Raw genomic sequence first — 19687 nt, forward strand, 5'->3', positions numbered from 1 at the left:
AGGAACACAAACGTATCATTCTGCCTTGTTGAGCAAGTAGAAATCAGTTTAGGCTTTTCTTCACAGTATAAGGATCATTATTTCCACCATTACATTGGACTTACTGGAAGAGATAAAACTGCTCCCCAACTGTTCCCCAACACCAAATGGTGTTGCTATTATATGTTTTTGGTATACACTTGTATATGCTTTTTATATATTTTATATACTTTTTATAATTTTACTCTTTTCTCATGTTATTACTTTTTATTTTTTAATACAGTTAATCATTGCTCTTTATCTGAGAACAATTTAAAAATCAATTTTATATGCTCTATCTTACATTAAATTCTAAATCTTTTAGGCTTTGGAGGGCAAAGGAAAAGAGATAAACATCCCTCCTTACTTTTCCTTTGTGCTGAACTTCTGGTTCGTGTGTATACACAGTATTGTAAGCACAGGTACATAAAAAATAAAATTTATCTTAGTTTTTCTTATGTTCAGGATATTGAAAACCATGTTTGAACTCCAGTTCTTATTACTGCAGTGAGAATCTGGCATATTCTATCATCTACAGGAACTTGAAACTGCTTTGCCTAAGAGTGAAATGAGGAATCTCTAACAGGTATAACAAAGGAAACATCCGGACCAATTTTTTTTTCTGGCATTTGACAAAACATTGGTGCCACAAACCTATTCTCACCAACTTTAGAGACTGTGGTCTATTTCATTCTCAAATCCTGGGGCTCTGAGATTTACTACCTCCTACCTCCATGCTAGTTAGGAAGAGTTACTGCTTGAACAATCTTTTATCTCCATACAAGTTTATGAACCCACATATTGATGCAGAACTGTATGGGGGTGTGTGTGTGTGTGTGTGTGTGTGTGTGTGTGTGTGTGTGTGTATGAACGTGCATTTTCTCTAATCACGTACAGAAAAAGTAAGACAGCTAAGCCATCAATCTTCATTTCTTTGAATATTCACTAATACAATGTATGTGTTAAGATATACAAAGTAGCTAATGCCAGGCAAGCAGGCCAGGGTTCTTAGTTCTCAAGTTTTCTATAAAAACCACTGCAGCGTTCGTATGCAGTAACATCATCCTACAGGAGGGGGAAAACTGTTCTATTCAAAACAACCCACCAGGTTCTGACATAACAAAGAACAACATGAGGCTGCGATTTGAGAAGGGAAATAAACTGAGTGCAGAAGAATCATACAATTAAATCAAATGGTATCCCTGAAAATAAGCAATTATTTCAAAACCCACAAGTAGAGGGGAGGCCTCGGTACTTATTTTTTTTAAAATGTTCATTAAGCTCCAATAATTGTTTACTGCCATCTTTATCTGTAGTCATGCTGAGTAAAGCTATAGCTAAATGGAAGTTAAAGTGCATTCACGAGGTGTTAGTGTTTACATATCCTCTTCAGTCTCTCAGAGAAAGCAAAGGTAACTACAAATAGCGCTCTGCCAGAAACTGACTTCTTGATCGATGGTGTCGCTTTAGCACACAATGTATTGGTTCATTCTGAAGTGATCACAGCTGTTGATGACAAGAGGCTTTGTATTTTTATATGGTACATCTTTTGGTACATGTGAAGCAAGTTTTTTTTTTTTTTTTTTTTTTTTTTCTTAATGCTAACTGTTCTCAGACACTTTGCAGTTACTGTCATCCTTCCCATTTCCATTAGATCCATAGGTGGTCTCATACACTCTGAAGTGCTTTGAAGATGTGAAGGAATGTTGGTTCCATGAACTTAGTGTCAAAAGATAACTCTGTAAGAATGAAAGCGAGTCCAAAGTATTGGGGGGAAAATGCTTCCTATTCTGGTCTTCTTTGCCCATTAGCATTTTAAACAAACATCAACAAACCTGGGTAATTTTGTTTAATACAGAAGTGCCTTATAAATTTAGGGCAATTCATGAACAACCAAACAACCAGGAAAAATATTATGTTGTTTTCTTGATAGGTAAATGCCTTTATGATGTAGTTTCTTGGGTATGTGAGTTCAAAATATGATGAAGAGTATGAAGAAGCTGAGTAGGAGAGTGGTTAGGAGCTAAGGCTTGAATTCCAACCCTGTGTCACTTCTAAGACATGGTCTGTCACTCAGAATCCATGTGACCGTGGACATGATATTGAAATCTGTAAGCCTCATCTTCATCTGCACAGTGGGATATATCATCTCGATGTTTTTTATGAAAATGAAATGGCATGATGCATGCCTGGCACATAATAAGAACCTTGTAAATGATAGCTAATACTACTATTTTTCAACCCATAGGAGTTGATTCCCTGATGCTGATAAGGCAAGTTCTGCTTAAGCATCTAGTTACAGAGACTCTTTTTTTTTTTAAGATTTTATTTATTATTTATTTGACAGACAGAGATCACAAGTAGGCAGAGAGGCAGGCAGAGAGATAGAGGAAGGGAAGCAGGCTCTCCACTGAGCAGAGAGCCCGACACGGGGCTCGATCCCAGGATGCCGGGATCATGACCTGAGCCGAAGGCAGAGGCCTCAACCCACTGAGCCACCCAGGTGCCCCTAGTTACAGAGACTCTTAATGAAACATCTTAGATTTCAGCAGATGAGGAAGAGACCTGTTTTCCAAAAATAGGAACTCATGAGCAATTTATTGGCGGCCATACCTCCCTGGTACCATCTTGTATTCAGATGCAGCAAGTAGAGAAGACAGTACCACAGTGATCAAAGTTCAGACTATACGTGGCTTCATAGATACCTTGAATCTTGCCAACTGGAAGCATAGTCTCCACAAAAGTCCTCACATATGTTGTGGCAATATGTACTTCCATAAGCTCTCATTTTATATCCTTTATTGCTTTAAAAATCTTCATCTACGTGTCTTTGCTCTACTTTTTTTTTCCATTTCCATGTTGACTACAACTAAGGTGTTAGTCATTCATCTGTCTGCTCCACCCAGATTTTCTGTCTCATCCATAGACTATGAACTTCTCAATTATAGAGAGCTCCTGGCACATAGTAGATGCCCAAGAAAGGTTTGCTGATCCAATGTTATAAGGCAGCATGAAGAGTCTGATCCTAGCTAATGAGTTAAAAGGGCTAATTTCTCTGAATCATGAAACAGTCTGTCACAAATTTGCTGTTTTAAAGTTCCTCAAGACCAGAAGGATGTTTAGAAATATTCTATCAATTGATGTAGTCATAAATTTTTTCAAAAGAAATTTAGTAGTGTTCCTAGAGGGGCTTTTTGATAAACACACATGGGTAACAAATGTTGGATAAATTGATGGGGAGGAGGATCATGGGTCTTGCTTTTGTAAAACTTGTTTGAATGGTGGAACTTCTCTAAATAATGAGTTTCCAGGAGATTGTATGAGTTTGATGTGACTTCTGTTGTGAACCAATTTTAATCTGTGCCAGTCGAACCTTCCATTGAGACCTGAAAACCCAGGTATTTAATCCTACACTCTATATTATTTTTACTAATTGCTCCATAATGTAATGTTAGCTAAAAGTAAAATAACTTGTTTTGTGCCCTAGGTAGTAAAAATCTAGATCTTGTCTAAGGTGGTGATTCATTTTAAAGAATGTCCAAAGTACTTTTTTCTACTTATTCCAATTTTTTAAATCTCCTTTATTTTTTACACAATATCCTTGGCAGGATCACAGTGTTTGGATGGGTATGGTCTTAAAGTGCGGCCATATATTACCCTGATGTCCACTTCAGAGTACTTTATGCGGAAAATGTTTTCAAGGTTCCTTTCCCTTTGGACTATTCTGATGCTTGTTGTGAAGGAAAAGGATATCATATCCCTTAAATACCCTTTGATCTACACTGGCTAGTCTACTTTATTATTTAATCAGAAGCTTTCTAAAAGCCTGACGAGAAACTTCTTAAGTGCTAAGGAGGAAAAAATGTTGTCTTTCAGTGTCGCAGTTATAATTCTAAATTCTTCTACTCTGTGAAGTCTTTTTTTTTCCTCCTTAATGCAGTAAGTCTTGCTGTTCGTCCAAGGAATTAGGCTAAGTACTGTTCTGTAGTCTTAATGGCAAGAACATAAAATAAAGTTTTCATTGACACTTTTCTTAGAGTAGGAAAAATAGGCTTACAATGGACACTTGATCAGTTCTCAACAGTTTTAAAAGCCTTATCATGTTCTTGGTTAGTTTTTTCTGCTCTTGCTAAGTAAAAGAGTTAACCTAGAAATTGACTTTAGGGAAGGACATGGGCTTCTAATTCACATGTATTCTAGTATGCCATCTTGCCAAATACCAACTAGTGATCAATGTTTAGGGTTAAGAGGTATTAAAAACCAATTTCCATCTTTCTTATATTGGTACTAACCTTAATGGCAGGTAAGGTGGAAAACTTCTTGGGGTCCCTCCCCACCAGCCAAATAGAGTCATAAAGAACACTTTTACCCTTAGTAATGGTGGAGGACCATTCATCAGCAAGGCCTTTATCAGCAAAGTCTAAGTCAATTTAGCCTTTGGCATTTGCATATAGTGAGGAAGGAGGGTATGGACAATTAAGAGGCACCCATCTTTGATGGAGGCCATGGTTCTTATCATTTAACTGCCAGGTAGTGGGTAATGCATTGCATCAGAGGCTGTTTTTACCCGTTATGTCTGCCCCCTTATTTTGACAGAAGTGGAAATTGAGACCCAAGGAGATAATCCTCTTACTTAAAATTAGGCCAATTGTTAGTAGCTGATCCAGGGTTAGCCTTCAATTTGATGACCATTCATTTACTGAGCAAGCACTAGAGTCCATATTCAGTCCAGGAGGAACCTTACAGTGAAGTGTTAGAATATGACAGGTCAGCCAGCAATTATGATACAGTTTGAAATGTACCACGGGCTGTGAATGCAGAGAGGTCACTTAACCTATAATGCAGTGCTGGCCATGGAATACTTTTCAGAGAAAGTTTGGATCAGACCTCTCGGGAAAATGATCTAGATTTCTGAAATCTCAGTTTCCTTTTTTCAAATTACCTTGCAGGATTGGGAAAACAATTGCATAGAGAGAATTGGTGCAAAGGGTCTAGCCCATAGTAGGTGTTCACTAAAAGCTCTGACTGGTATTATAAATGGAACCAGGCAATCTAATTACCTTTTAGGAAAGACAGACGCTGTTTGGGGGATGTTGTCCTGCAACCCAGAACCATTCACCAAACTGCAAAGTTCCAGAGGAGGTCAGTTTCGTTTCTGGTAGTTGTTTTAGAGTAGTAGGTAGCAGCCAAGAGAACAGTGAAGAAAGGAACCCCTAAAGTTGGTATGGAATGTCCCCTTGAGATTCAGTGGTTCCCCTTAGCACAGATGGCAGAAGGACCAGAGAGACCTGGAAGGACCTTTGCCCTCGGCAGTGGATGACCCTGGTGGTAAAAGGAACAGGAGGCAACAGATTCTCAAACTTCTTTGAAGCTTTGAACTGATGTGTTCACAATGAATCATTTCTCTGAGTTCTGGATATCCACCAAAGCTGGAGAAATGGTATAAATCACCAGAGCTAAGGTCCTTAACCAGAGTCCATGGATAGATGGCATGCATTTGGGCTTATGTGCACTTTTTTCCTGGGGAAAGCTTTCATTTCTTTCATCAAATTCTCAAGCTGCAAATCAGCAAGCTGCAAACATTTGGAGATCCAAAGCACATAAAATAATTCAGACCTTTAACTCAAGGTCACAGGCAACTCTGGAACAAGGAATTCATACCTAATTGGGGAACCCTGCAATCATTTCTCCAACAAAAATATTCATTAGACAGGAGTGACCCCAGGGTTCTTGGCTTAAGCAGGCACCTGGGCAAGAGAGGTGTATTTGGCCAACTTGTGCTTCCCACATTGGCAAACCACCAGCAGCATTTTTCACATTGGTGGTGCCCCATGGAAACACCTTGCAGGATTTTACCTTGTGAAATTGTTGCCAAATCCCTATCCTCTTGGCAGCAGATATGTTCATTTCTTGCCAAATGGGTTAAAGCAGAAATGGTCCTAGTTTGTGGAAGAAGATAGCCTCTCTCTCTCTCTCTTTCTTTTTAAATAAGAGAAATGCAGGCACAACATCTGATGCCAACTTTTTAAAATGATGATTTTCTTATTCAGCAGAGACTTAAGTCCATAATCAGTATTTGATTAACACAACAGGGTCAGGGCTGTAGTATGGAACATCACAGACTACAGATTACTCAAAGTCATGGTTTAAAAAGAAAAAATGGGGGATGAAAAGGATTTGATGCAAACTAACTTGATTAAAACTGTGTCCCAATAGTTAGGACACATCTAGATAACTAAAGATATCCCACCGAAGAATTCAAAATAACACAATATGATTTTTCTTAGCTAAGCTCTGCTTTCTTAAATATTGGAATAAAACCTATTCACCATTAATTGAGCAACTGTCCTCTTCATCCTCTATCTGGCCCAGTAACAATCTGGCTGATGAAGTGTGACATTGTGAATAATCTTGCTTTTGCCAGCTAGGCTTTTCCCACCTGCCATCACAGATGAACCACACACCAGCATTTTTGTCAACCTGTTTGCAGTGCTGCTCAGCTCATCATTAATTTGGTGAAGCAACCAGAAGAGACATCAAAACTGCTTTCCATTCTGAGAGAAAGTAAAGGAAGCTTCTTTTTCTATCCAACTTAATCCTCACACTGGTGTTTCCTGGGCCCCAGGCCTATCGCTGATTGAAGCCCACAGCCTCCCCTTATCGAAGTCATTGAAGTAGAATTTTATCGTAGTTTCATAGCTTCTTAAACTTGTTGGAAGAATTCGATGAGATCATAAAAAAATGATTTTGTTCTTTGATAAATCACGAAGAGATGTCCTCCCTGTCGTGTTGTAATGCAAGGTAACATGCCCCTTGATATATGCCAAGACACCAAGTGTCCTTGTGAATGACACTTGCATTTAAAAAAGAGCTGCACTTGGGCTAACTACAAAATTAGCAGGGAAGCAATGTGAAGGATAAACCCAGACCCCCAGGAAAAAGTGAACAGAGGGGTTCCATGTGTATCGCTTTTCTCCTAAGAGTGCCATGTGAGGCTTCTGGTCTCAGCAGCCTCCACGGAATAAGGACCTATTGGGTCAGATGAACTGGGAGCTCACAGCTTACCACTCTTTTTTTTTTTTTTTTTTAATATTTTATTTATTTACTTGACAGAGAGAGAGAGAGAGAGAGAGAGAGTGAGTGAGCACAGGCAGGCAGAGTGGCAACAGAGGCAGAGGGAGAAGCAGGCTACCCGCCAAGCAAGGAGCCCGATGTGGGACTCGATCCCAGGACGCTGGGATCATGACCTGAGCCGAAGGCAGCTGCTTAACCAACTGAACCACCCAGGTGTCCCACAGCTTACCACTCTTTTTTTTTTTCCCCACCAGGCGAGGGAAGAGACAGCATCTTACTAAAATAAACCTCCTCATTCTTGTAGAAGGAAATTCTTGTCTTGCCAGAATTATTTCCTTTTAAATTCATTTCTTCCTGCGCCAGTGATAGGCCAGGCCTGCCCTTAACCTGCTCACCACTACCAGCCTCCTCACCACTTTTTAGTTGTTTGATAAACTCATGATTCACCATAATGACCTCTCAAGTCTTACTGAGTTTCATCTGATGGGTAAAAGAAATACTCATGTATGACCACTCCAGGTGGTGGGGGCGGGGGCATTTATTTAGATGTTTTTGGTTCATTTCATAGTCATTTGTCTTTCTCCTCAAGAGCTAAGAGCACAAATAAACACAGATAAACACCATAATTAGTATAAATAGATCTTCAAGGTGATTTTTTTTTTTAATCTAAAAGTCAAATGTAACTGGGTGTCCTGTATTTTTATTTGCTAACCTTGGCAAACCTGAAGTGGTTCTGCAAATCAGATCACTCACTCCTTGGAATTTGGGGACCAGTGATATTCTTTTTTCTTTTTTTTTTTTTAAAGATTTTATTTATTTATTTGACAGACAGATCACAAGTAGGCAGACAGGCAGGCAGAGAGAGAGAGGAGGAAGCAGGCTCCCCGCCGAGCAGAGAGCCCAATGTGGGGCTTGATCCCAGGACCTGGGATCATGACCCGAGCCGAAGGCAGAGGCTTTAACCCACTGAGCCACCCAGGTGCCCCGGGACCAGTGATATTCTTAAGGCATATTGTCTGTGGTCATTTCCTTATGATACATAGCAAAGCATTATGAAATCAGGACAGAATGAAAGGAGAAAACAGGACTAAACATTAGATGAATATAAGTGGGATAGTAAGAACTCAATGAGCTACCTATGAAAGCTATGAAATTTTTACACTGTCAGAAGAGAGTGATATGAACCAGATTCCAACAAATACTCAAAGTTAGCTTCAGTCATTTTCCCAAATGCATTAAAATGTACATTTCTATCCAGCTTCTTGATTTGGCATTCTTAACGAAGCTCTCCCACTTACTTCAGTCTGCATCCTTCTGGCTTCTGATATTTTTTCCCAGAAATACATTAAACAAAAGAATTGCACTTATAACCATAGAACATCCAAGTGTAGCTCCTTGGCATTCTTTTTTTTTTTTTTGGTGGAGAAGTTTGAAAACATTTATATTTCTTTACTACTTTTTCATTAAATGTGCTCGGAGGCTTCTGAGCAATGGTTACATCTAATAAAAATTTGGGAGCAGTGGTATATGTTAGTCAAGAATAGTGGATATTCTAAGACCACAGGATGATTATTAGAATTTTATAACAAAGTGGTTATTAGTTAAACTTGGCAATAGAAAGGACATGAGGGGGCAGGGAGAGGGGAAGCTGTCCAAGTGGTGAATTCACAGACTATGTTAATAAATGAAAAAAAAATTAAGATAAATCAGTGTTAGACAAGGAGAAAACATTGGCTTTGAAATGAAGTTTAACTTATTGAGGTCTCTGAGTGAGATTCTCTGGAGTAGTACCTAATTGAGTGGCTGTTTGCTTTCTGGCTGTGCAGCTGAGTGATCAAAGGGCTGACTTCTGACCCAAGATGGGCTAAAACATTACTTACTCCTTAGAACGTTAAACTTGAACTGCAAGACAGAGAGAAGTTGCTGGGCTTAAACCTGGTAACTGTGGTGTTCTAGAGGGAAGATCAAGGAATTTCTGCAGTCATAATCCTGGAAGATGTCCTTATTCCTGCCTTCCTTTAATTTTGGATTTCAGCTCGATCTTAGATTGCATGAACTAGTTCAGTACTTTTCCAACAGATGTCTATGTGCTTAAGTTAGCTAGAATTTGCTTTTGGGTTGCTTGCAAGCAAAAAAGGGAAAAAAATTGTATGACGTTTTGAGGTCAATTTCATCTTCATTTTGATTCTCATTCAATCAAAAATGCCAGATATTTTGTTAGTAAGAGACATAGAGTGGTGAATAAGATGAACATGAGTTTTATTTCATGAAGCTTTCAGTGTAGCAGAGAAAACAGACACTGATAAAGGAATTAAAGTATAGAAATGGAAGGGTTTTATTTATCCATCAACAGACATTTGTTAAGCACCTATTTACTAAGCACCTATAATATTTAAGGCACTGTTCTAGACTGTTGGTACATTGGTAAAGAAGACAAAAACCCTTCCCTTGCATCTCTTAGCAGGGGATGAGCACGATAAAGCAGTAAACATCAAAATATATAAATAAATAACATGGATTTCGAAGATGGTAAGTGCTATGGGAAAAGACATTAGAAAGGAAATTGGAAGGAATGGTATATCAAAAGGCCGGGAGGCCACAGACAAATGGCAGGTTGGAGAAATGGAGATTATTAGAGCTAAAATAGTGACAACAAGGCAGTGGCTCAAAATGACGATGAAGAGGTTAGCCAAAGTCAGTTGTTAAGGACGTTATAAGCCATTTTGAGGATTTTGGACTCATCCTAAGACAATCCAAAGCCACTTAAGAGTTTTAAGCTATAGACTAACATGATCAGATTTGCATTTTAGATTTATCATTCTGCCTGCAACCTGGAAAACACATCGAAAGCAAACAGTAGTGGATGGGAGAGAATAATTAGGAAGCTCTTGTCCTAGTCCAAATGAGAAATGGTGATGCTTTTGACTAGCATATGTTTCATGAATTGGAAAACAGTAGCTGTGTTAAAATGGCTGTTATGGAGGCTTAGACTTTCCGCTTCTCATATTTAGAACAAATTAATGCCTGTCCAGATTTATCTTCTGTTCGCTGGGCTTTGATGCTATATAAAGCCAAACTGAAATGTTGACCACTTTTTCATTGGCTTCATATCCATGAAGTTTAATTATGCCTCATCTTTAGGAACAAAAATATGATAAGTGGATATTTAAGGATCTGTGGCAGCCATAAGACAGGCACTCATTCTACTCCCTTGCATCTGTACCTAACTAGCCACGTATCGTCATTCTCGAATTCTGAGAGAACCAGTACAGGATAGAAGTAAACCAGGTCTATTAATCTCCTTTATTAAAAGGGCCTTCCCCCTAAATTCTCATATTCTTTTCCACCTCAGTGAGATAGTGTAGATTATGTAGGAGAAAACCACATGTTCTATTTACCACCCACCATTGGGTTTAGATGGGGGTTACCTTCCTATAAGCAATGGGTCATTTGACCCTCATAATTTGTTGTGACATCTTGTTACACACACGTAGTATTTTTTAAAGACAATGAAACTAAGTAACCACTATGCTTGCTTGCTGCACGTAACAATACTGGTTCAGCACTGAACCAGCAACATGGGTGTATGTGAAAGTTATGCCCCTTCATAATTATTTCATTTATTTCCAGCTCATACACTAATTCCAGACTAAATGGTCAGACATTTCTTCATTCCTTTGCATCTAGCTCAGGCTCTTAAAGTATCAAATATGTAGACAGAAATTGTATCCAGCCTTCAACTCCCGTGCTTACCAGTCCCAAATATAACAGCAAAAAGAAAGAGAGACTTCTCAATTTCCTTATCATCCCTCCAACAATTTCCCCTCTCATTCCTGAGAAGAATACCAAGTCCCACTTTTTACCATACTAGAACATGGTTCCCTGTGGTCCAATTGAATGACCTTGGTTCTTGAGAAATCTGCCTTTCCTAAGGAAGCTGGGAGAGATGGGATGGAGAAATGCAGCTGAAGGATATTGTCTTTAACTGGTCCCTCTGCAGTACCTTATTATAAAAATGTAATTTTTAAACATGGGTTTCCATCTTGTATTACTTTGTGTCTTGGAGTCTCTCCCTCATGAATTACTTTGCATCTTGTTTGAAGTGAACCATTTTAAAATTTATATCCTGTCCTACTTTTATTTCAAGAACTTTACTTAAAATATCTTTTTTTCTCTTGCCCTGCTCAGATATGCATGAACATTTTATGCATTTCACACTCTTTAAGATAGAGAAAATAATATGCTAATTTGCATAGTGGTAAAATCAGAGTCAGAGATTTTATTCGCAGAGTGGACAGTGCAATACCTTCTTATGACTATCAGTTATCTTCATCGTTAATATAAGTCATGTACGTGAATTAGTAAAACAAGGCCGTAGAAGATGAATGTGGGAGTCCTCTCAGTTGGATGGAGGCAGCACCGTGAATGTTTGCTCCTCCAGAGCAGGTAACGTGTCCTACTCCCTTTCTATCACCTATTCCACCGAAGGAGTCAAGCATATACATACCAGTTACTCAACATGAAGTTAGATGTGCAAATGGAAATAAATGATAAATACTTACGAGGCATCTAGTACTATACTTAATTTTACTAGAAATCACACAAGGGATGGGGAAAGAAGAGGTTTTGACTAGGTTTTGAGTACTGGGTTATATCCCTTTAGGGTGGGTATGCGGACACCCCCAATGAAGGAAAAACCCAGGAAGGGAGCTGCTGGAGAACAGACTAGAAATCAGACAAATGGTCCTCCAATTCGAGTACATAGAGACCAAGACATGGCCTTCTGGGATTTCTGATCCAACAGATCTGAAGTGGGGCCCAAGAATTTGCGTTTCTCACCATTTCCCTCCCAGGTGATGCTGATGCTGCTATCCAAGTAGCCCACTTAAGAAACTACACAATTAGATCTTGGAGAGCTGGCTCAGCTGAAGGGACCTGGACAGGCTGCTTGCTGTGTGATCTGAATGGGGGGGGTAAGGGGGCGGTGATTTCAGACGTGTCTCAGGGCGGTATCTAGAATAGTTTTAAGTCTTGCTTCCTCTCAGTCGATAGGACTGGTGGCTACCCTCTGGCAGGAAAAGGAGAGAAGTTTTCACGAACTCAAATGAGAGTTAAAATCAGCAAACATAAATAAGATGGAAGAAGGGATATGTGGAATCAACTTAGTAATACTTTCAGGGAAGTTAACCTAATTTGGCAATGTAAGACCATGTACATGTATATCTAAGCTAATTTTTATATAGGTTTTTCCCTATATAAAATATCCTTACACTGCAAGGAAAGTTTATGCTCTTTAGCTGACTGTGCATACATCAAGGTAAATGGGGAAGGTGAAGAAAGGGCAGCCCAAGGAGAGAGGAAAGCCCATTCATCCTAGAGAAAGCATTTAGGAGAAACCAATCCCATCCTCCCCCCTTCCCACTCAGCAGTGTCTCTCAGGTAAATAGCCTTAGGAAGTTCCTGCAACAGTGGTAAGGGCTTCAGTAACCCAGCGTCCTGGGAACACATCTCATCTTATTGCAGTATTGAAATGGAAACTACCTAAAATTTAGAACTGATTTCATAGGCTTTGTTGTATTCAGCTAATTAGGTTCTTGCATTTTAAAACTCGACTCTGAAGTTTTTGCATACTTATCTGTGTTTCTTCCAGATGAATTTTGTATAAGGCAGGAATCATTTAGGACTCTGGGGGACGCTGGCATTTTTTTCATTACAGAACTTCATGGACTCAGGTGGATTTTCTCAATTTGCCAACAAAAAGAATAGAGATAGTACATTAAAATGAACTGTGTGTTTAACAAAATGATAGAATTTGGTAACCAAATGGGCAATTGCTCATACTTAATTTAATTTTTGTTAATTAGAAAATATTAAAAAAAATAAAACTGCTTAGTGATCCTTTCAAGGAAAAGCTCAGCTCATGTTTTTAAAAAACCACAGAAAAATAACTCTGGAGACCTTGGCTACACATCTCTCGGTCAAATATTTGAATGCTTCGTTGCTCTCATTCCTGTTACAGGTACATGTTACAGTGTTGCAGCTATGAGTGGAATTTTAAAGAGGAAGTTTGAAGAAGTTGACGGCTCCTCACCCTGCTCCTCTGTGCGGGAATCAGACGATGACGTTTCCAGCAGTGAAAGTGCTGACAGTGGGGACAGTGTCAATCCGTCCACTTCTAATCATTTTCCCCGTGAGTACAGAAACCATACCTGAAGCTGCTTGTCTGATTCTGCAGTGAAAATAATTGTATCATCTTGGGCCCTTTTTTTTAAACCCTTATTATTAGTTTTGTTTTGTTTTTGTAATTGATCTGAAAACAAAACACGATTAATTAAAATTAAGTCTCTTTGAGGTAGCAGTAGATTCTTGTATTTGGATTGCTTTCGGCAGTGGATTATTTGGTAGTGTTAATCAACGGACTCAGTGAAAACAAGAGTATTTTATTATTATTAATTTTAAGGAAGCACCCTACTGAGAGTAGATGGGGGGAAGACAAGTACAGACACAAAAATGCATCCTCCCATAGCTGAAATGGTATTCTGGGTTGGTGGGGGAGAAAATGGATGTATTTGGGAGTGGAAGGTCTAGGATATGATGAGAAAGAGCTCACCAGCCATGCATGAAGAGATGAGAAAGCTGCAAAACTCTCCCAGATGTGCAAGTGTATTGCAGTTTATACTTCTTTCCACACATTCTTTTATCCCATCCCTAAGGAAAATATGTAAAGCCCACAAAGATAAAGAGATGTATGCCTTTTCCTGGATTCCTTTTTCTGCCCCACTGTAGCATTAGCGCTCCCTGTCATGAAAGGTATTGTGAAGATTGCAAGACTGATGAGAAAGAATTCTTAAAGTGATGCAATCTATAAGCTAAAAGAAACTGACTGGTAATAGCTAAAAAATCTTAAATTTATGTTTCCAACAGGAAGATTTTACATATCATGATACCACGGTAGATAACTAGTCTTAATTTTTCCACTTTTCAATTCAGTAGGCTTTATTTTATTAATATATGATTCTAGAACATAGAATTTATTTCGGAAATGTGACAACTTGGAAAATCGAAAGAATTAACAGTAGTTTTAAGAGGGTGTTAAGGAGCTCAATAAAACTGTTGAGTATGAACCAAACACTAAAATCAAAAGCATTGCTTTAAACAGGCAAAACTAGGGGCACCTGGGTGGCTCAGTTGTTAAGCCTCTGCCTTCGGCTCAGGTCATTATCCCAGGGTCCTGGGATTGAGCTCCGCATCAGGCTCCCTCCTCTGCGGGAAGCCTGCTTCTTCCTTTCCCATTCCCCCTGCTTGTGTTCCCTCTCTCACTGTGTATCTCTCTGTCAAATAAATAAATAAAATTAAAAAAATAATAATAAACAGGCAAAACTAATATAAAATAAAATGAAAGGGCAATTACAATGATCATAGCAGATTAAAAAACCCTAAGATATTCAGGGACAAGGTTATTGTGTAATGTTGGAGATCTACAAATACATTTACATATGTCATGATGATATGAGATGAGTTTGTGTTTTTTATTTAAAAGGAGATACATGTATACGTATTTGATCTTAGTATTAATAGTGATAATAGCAACAACATGATCATCTGGTGGAGTTTTGTGAAGATCAACAGAACAAGTGAGATAATATACATGAAAGAACTTGGTAAAACAGTAAGTACTAAGCATATGTTATATTGGAAATTATGATCATAGCTAACATTTCTTGGATACATAAATGCTCCAATAGCTTTATATACATTATCCCTACTCTGTGTCAATTCTGAAAATACTACTACCTTCAGTTTAAGAGGAAATATCTGAGGCTCAGAGACCAAGCATCTTGCCCAAGATCACACATGATTGGAGCCTAGTACGTATGTGTATGTGTGTATCTCACCCCATAGTCCTTGCTTTTTCCATTACCTCATGCTGCCTCTTAATTGTATAATATTGGACATATCTTTAAAATGTTCATTGAGAATTATAAAAGAATTAGGTGAATTAGTAAAGAGGTAAGTTATGTTTCTGGATTTAAAGATAAATAAAGTTATCAAAGCCTTCCACATTAATTTATACATATGAGTATAATGTTAATAAAATCCTCAAATGCATTTTCTTAAAAGGCGATAGAATGATAAAAATCTGTTTGGGAAAATAATGAGAATAAAGGTATATGTTTAAAAAGAAACTCTAAATGTTGAAAAGCCATTACAGATCTCAAGTCATAATATAAAATTATATAATTTATCTTTTTTGATACTCTGCTAGATCTAGGAAAGTATAGAAAAATCTCAGCATGTTATATATGAGTTTAATGTATAAGAATAGAGCATTATGGAGCAATGGCAAAGGGAAGAAGTATTTAATAAATTGTTGGGGTGTTAGAGTTTGAAACAAAAAGTAATTTAGATACTCATCCACAACATATGCCAAAATACATTCCAGATGAATTAAATAGAAAATTTTTTAAAAATCCAATTATAGGGATATTGCTTATTTATCAGACATTTAGTAGGATCATTACCTGAGCTTTGCAGTAAAAAAAAAAAAAGTCACATTGCAAAATACTTACAATAAATATATTATTTATTATATTTAATTTAATAAAAAATACATGTAAATTTTTTGAAACCCCCAAAGGCAATCAACACTATAGGAAATATGATTAGCAAACATTGGAAAGCATTTAACAATAATAATAGCAATGCAGATTAAAATAATACTACCGAGATTCCGTTAGTATGAAATTACAGAAATTTCATCTCTGTGAAATTAATACCCCTCTCTCCAGTTGAAACTACTGATACCTAAGTGCTGGTGAAAGTCACAGTATAAATTGTAGGTACACACATTGTAACTGATGGCAGTGAAATTTAGAAAGCCCTGAGTTAATACAAGAGTCATAGTAATATTCATATCTATTTGTCTGTACTTCAGATAATTTACCTGAAGGAGGAAACATCAAAAACAAGGGAAAACTGCATAAGTGAAAATGTTGGTGGTTAACGGTAGTACCAAAGAATGGGGGTTTAAAAAAAATGGGGGTAGAGATAGAGAAGAGAACGATAACATGGCTCAGAGCAGGAAAATGCTCCTTTAAGTTATGGTGACTTGTACAATTTATTTTTATGATGGTTATGAGGACCTTATGACAATTACGTAAAATGCTCATGAGATAATGTTAAGAAAAATCAAACACCAAATCTTTCTTACGCTGTCAGGGAAAACCTAGTATTCATTAAGGCAAGGAATGGTATGGCTCCCTAAGCACTGAAAATGATTTGATTTTTTGAGGTTTTAAAAAGATGGATGAATTTTCATATTTATTAATCTAAAACAAATAAGTGTGTTTATGTATGTGGATAGCAGATTGAAATGGCATGATCAGCAAAATCATGCAATACTGTAGCTAACTAGGAAAAGCTTTTACAAGTTAGAGAAATGATTTTTCCCATTAAAGAAAATAGACCTATTTTATGATGTCCAATAAGTCATCAAAATGGGAGTTCCTGGCTGGCTCACTCAGTAGAGCATGCAATGCTTGATCTCGGGGTTGTGAGTTTGAGCTCCACATTGGGTGTAGAAATTACTTAAAAATAAAATCTTAAAAAAATTAAAATACATAATATAAAAAAGAAGTTATCAGAATGTTTCAACTCATCGTTTATTATCTGTGATAGTTGGCAATATGTTAATTTACTAAATTGCTGATTTAACTATATGAAGTGAAATCTGACAGATTTTTCATAATTTTTAAAGGTAGTTAGATTATTAATTTAATTAAAAAGTGCCCTTTACATTGAATAATAGTCTGCATAGTTCACCATATTTATATTATGGAGAAGAGAGAAAAAGTGGGAGGAAAAAGCACAGAATCAAGAGATAAAAATTCTACCTAGAATATTTATTGTATGAAAGGCCTGAGCATGTTAATTAATGTGAGAGGGGTAGTTGAAAGGCTTTCTTGTTTCTGAAATATATTTCAGATTTTCACCTGCCCCAAAACTTCCTACGTTTTTAGAAAAAGTTATTTTTTAAATTTTTTATTTTTTTATAAACATATAATGTATTATTAGCCCCAGGGGTACAGGTCTGTGAATCGCCAGGTTTACACACTTAACAGCACTCACCAAAGCACATACCCTCCCCAATGTCCATAACCCCACCACCCTCTCCCTACCCCACACCCTCTGAACCCCCTCAGTTTATTTTGTGACATTAAGAGTCTCTTATGGTTTGTCTCCCTCCCTATCTCACCTTGTTTCAAGAAAATGGTTTAAAAAAAAAAAAATACCCATTAAAGTATGTACTTAGCGGAAGTGGTCTTACCTGCATGTGAATCTACAGATATAAACTTTTAGGAATGTTATCATTGATGAATCCTCTTTCTTTAATATGTATCTCTCCTTTCCAAAAAAAAACCTGTCTTAGAGTAAAGAAGGACTTTTGATGACTATCAAATTTGTGTAGCATTAGGAAACCAAATTTAGTTTCACATTGAGAGTTTTTAAAATGCGGTTATTTAAATCTCACCCATCATGAGCTCATCTTTCAAATTAAAAATATCCCATGTACTCAGTGCTTTATAGGATTTACCATATTGTGTAACATAACATTTTGTTGTCATTACAGATAGAGGCATTGATAAGATTGTTTGGTACTTGTCAGCAGCTATGGTAGTAAAAAATTCCATGCTATTCTAAGCTTTCTCTAAAGATATACAATTTGCCACACATCACGTTATGATAACAAAAGCTTCAAAATATAAATCAATAAGGGAATTATGCCTTTTTCATGGACTTCTGAGCTTTGCTAGGCAATTCGCATGCTTACCAGTGATCAACCAAGGTCATGTCTTGTACTTCCCTTGAGAGTGAAGCATCTGGATTCTGTATTGCTGTGGAACTCTTTGTTTCATCACATCCCTGTGGTTCCACAGCCAGTCAGCCTGTACTGGAGCGCTGTTGAAAGGAAAGCTGCAAGAAGCTAGAGAGGAAGGATTTTTTTTCCTGCCCTCTCCAAGGTTCTTGGCACTTCACACCGGTAATGAGAAGCTGTGTGATGAAACATCCTCCCCAAAAGAACACATTATTATTCCTGAAACAGAGCGTTTCTACAAATAAATGTACAGTGTTTAGGAAGTGAAAGTATCAAGAGGTAGGATGATAGATCTAAACTGTGCGTGAAAGCAGGTAGTCAGTGTCTCACATAGAGATACTATTTTCTAATTGATAAAACACTTCCACATTCTTGAGTTCATTTGATATCCCAGAATTGTTGTGTGATTAGAAGCTATTATTTTAACCATTATATAAAAGAAATTACCATTCATTATATAAAAGAAATTACCATTCAGAGATGTATTCCTAATTTACTCAAGGGATAAGATTATAATGTTTCCCTCTCTCCCTCTTTCTTTTCTTTCTCATGTCCCTCCCTTTTCTCTCTGAACCCACACAGGGCATAAGTATGCTACCATGCACACCCAAATAGACTGTTTCTCCAATGTCATTTCCCTCCCATGGACTGCACATTTCTTAATGGGATTAGAGATAAAGAATTCACAGAAAACAGATTTTGCCATGAAACTTTGTACTGAAAGTATGCCCAAAACATACCTATTCTTTTACCCAAGCAGTTAAAATGCACTGAAGATTTAGATTCAGTTCCAACAAATAGAGTGTTTATCTTATGTTCCAGGCTCTGGGTAGGTGCTTTCAGACATGACAAAATGATAGATTACAAGTAGTAAATAGAACTTAAAAATACAGAGGCAGATCATGTTTATCCAGCACTGTGGTTTACTTTGAAAATTTACTATGCCAAAGATAAATGTAGCAAGCTACCTTTGAGACTTTGATGTTTCAAACCATGGAGGAGTGTTCGGGCAAAAACCTAACACAAGAGTTTTAAAGGAAGTCTTTGATTAAGCAGGAGGTGGGATCACATGACCCTCAAAATCTCCTTTCTTTGTGATAATATGATTCTAAGAACAGGGATCAAAATAACGTCTTAGATTAGAGCTCAGACCAAGTAAGAAAAGGTAAGCAGCGTTAAGTCAAGAAAAGTTACTATTAAAATTAAGAGATCTCCAGACCTTCTGCATTCCCTTATGTTGAAGAAGGACAGTTAGCATGCCCCTTGCCAGGTCAGGCCCGGAACCAGCTGCAGATGTACTCACACTAGGCTAGTGTCCCTATCTGAACACCAGACAAGGACCAGGTTAATCATCAGGTATTTCGTTGGTTGAGGATAGGGGATGTAATTTAGAGTGGAGGAAGATATGAGTTAGTGGTCCATTTAGAAAATACTCATTTGAACCCACTGTAAAGTTCAATTCCAGTGCAGTGGAATTGTTTTCAGATCATCTCCTCTGAGAGAGGTGAGAGATCTAGTGTGATGAGTCGGAGATGATGCCTCTATTACTGCCTCTTCTGGCCTTAGACCATCCTTCAGGCTGAAATGTCTTCTCTGCCCCCTGGTCTCAGTGAAGTTCATTACCTGCTTTAAGGTTCACATCAAATATTTCTTTCTCCATGAAAACTTTACCAAGTCTCTCACTTTACTCTGCTCTTTACCTGAATCTTCTGGTATTTT

The 19687-nt window shown here is 37.6% G+C and overlaps 1 protein-coding gene across 3 annotated transcripts in view; it reads left to right on the top strand.

Annotated features, from left to right (window-relative positions):
* The window catches only part of CSRNP3 (cysteine and serine rich nuclear protein 3), a 208255-nt gene that overhangs the window by 114126 nt on the left and 74442 nt on the right, over window positions 1–19687 (top strand). For all 3 annotated transcript variants that reach the window (XM_046019869.1, XM_046019870.1, XM_046019871.1), the window contains one exon: window positions 13112–13282. In XM_046019869.1, the coding sequence (XP_045875825.1) occupies window positions 13112–13282 (171 nt within the window). The remainder of the gene's footprint in view (window positions 1–13111; window positions 13283–19687) is intronic.

Source organism: Meles meles, chromosome 9, assembly GCF_922984935.1.
Source record: "Meles meles chromosome 9, mMelMel3.1 paternal haplotype, whole genome shotgun sequence".
Lineage (NCBI taxonomy): Eukaryota > Metazoa > Chordata > Mammalia > Carnivora > Mustelidae > Meles > Meles meles.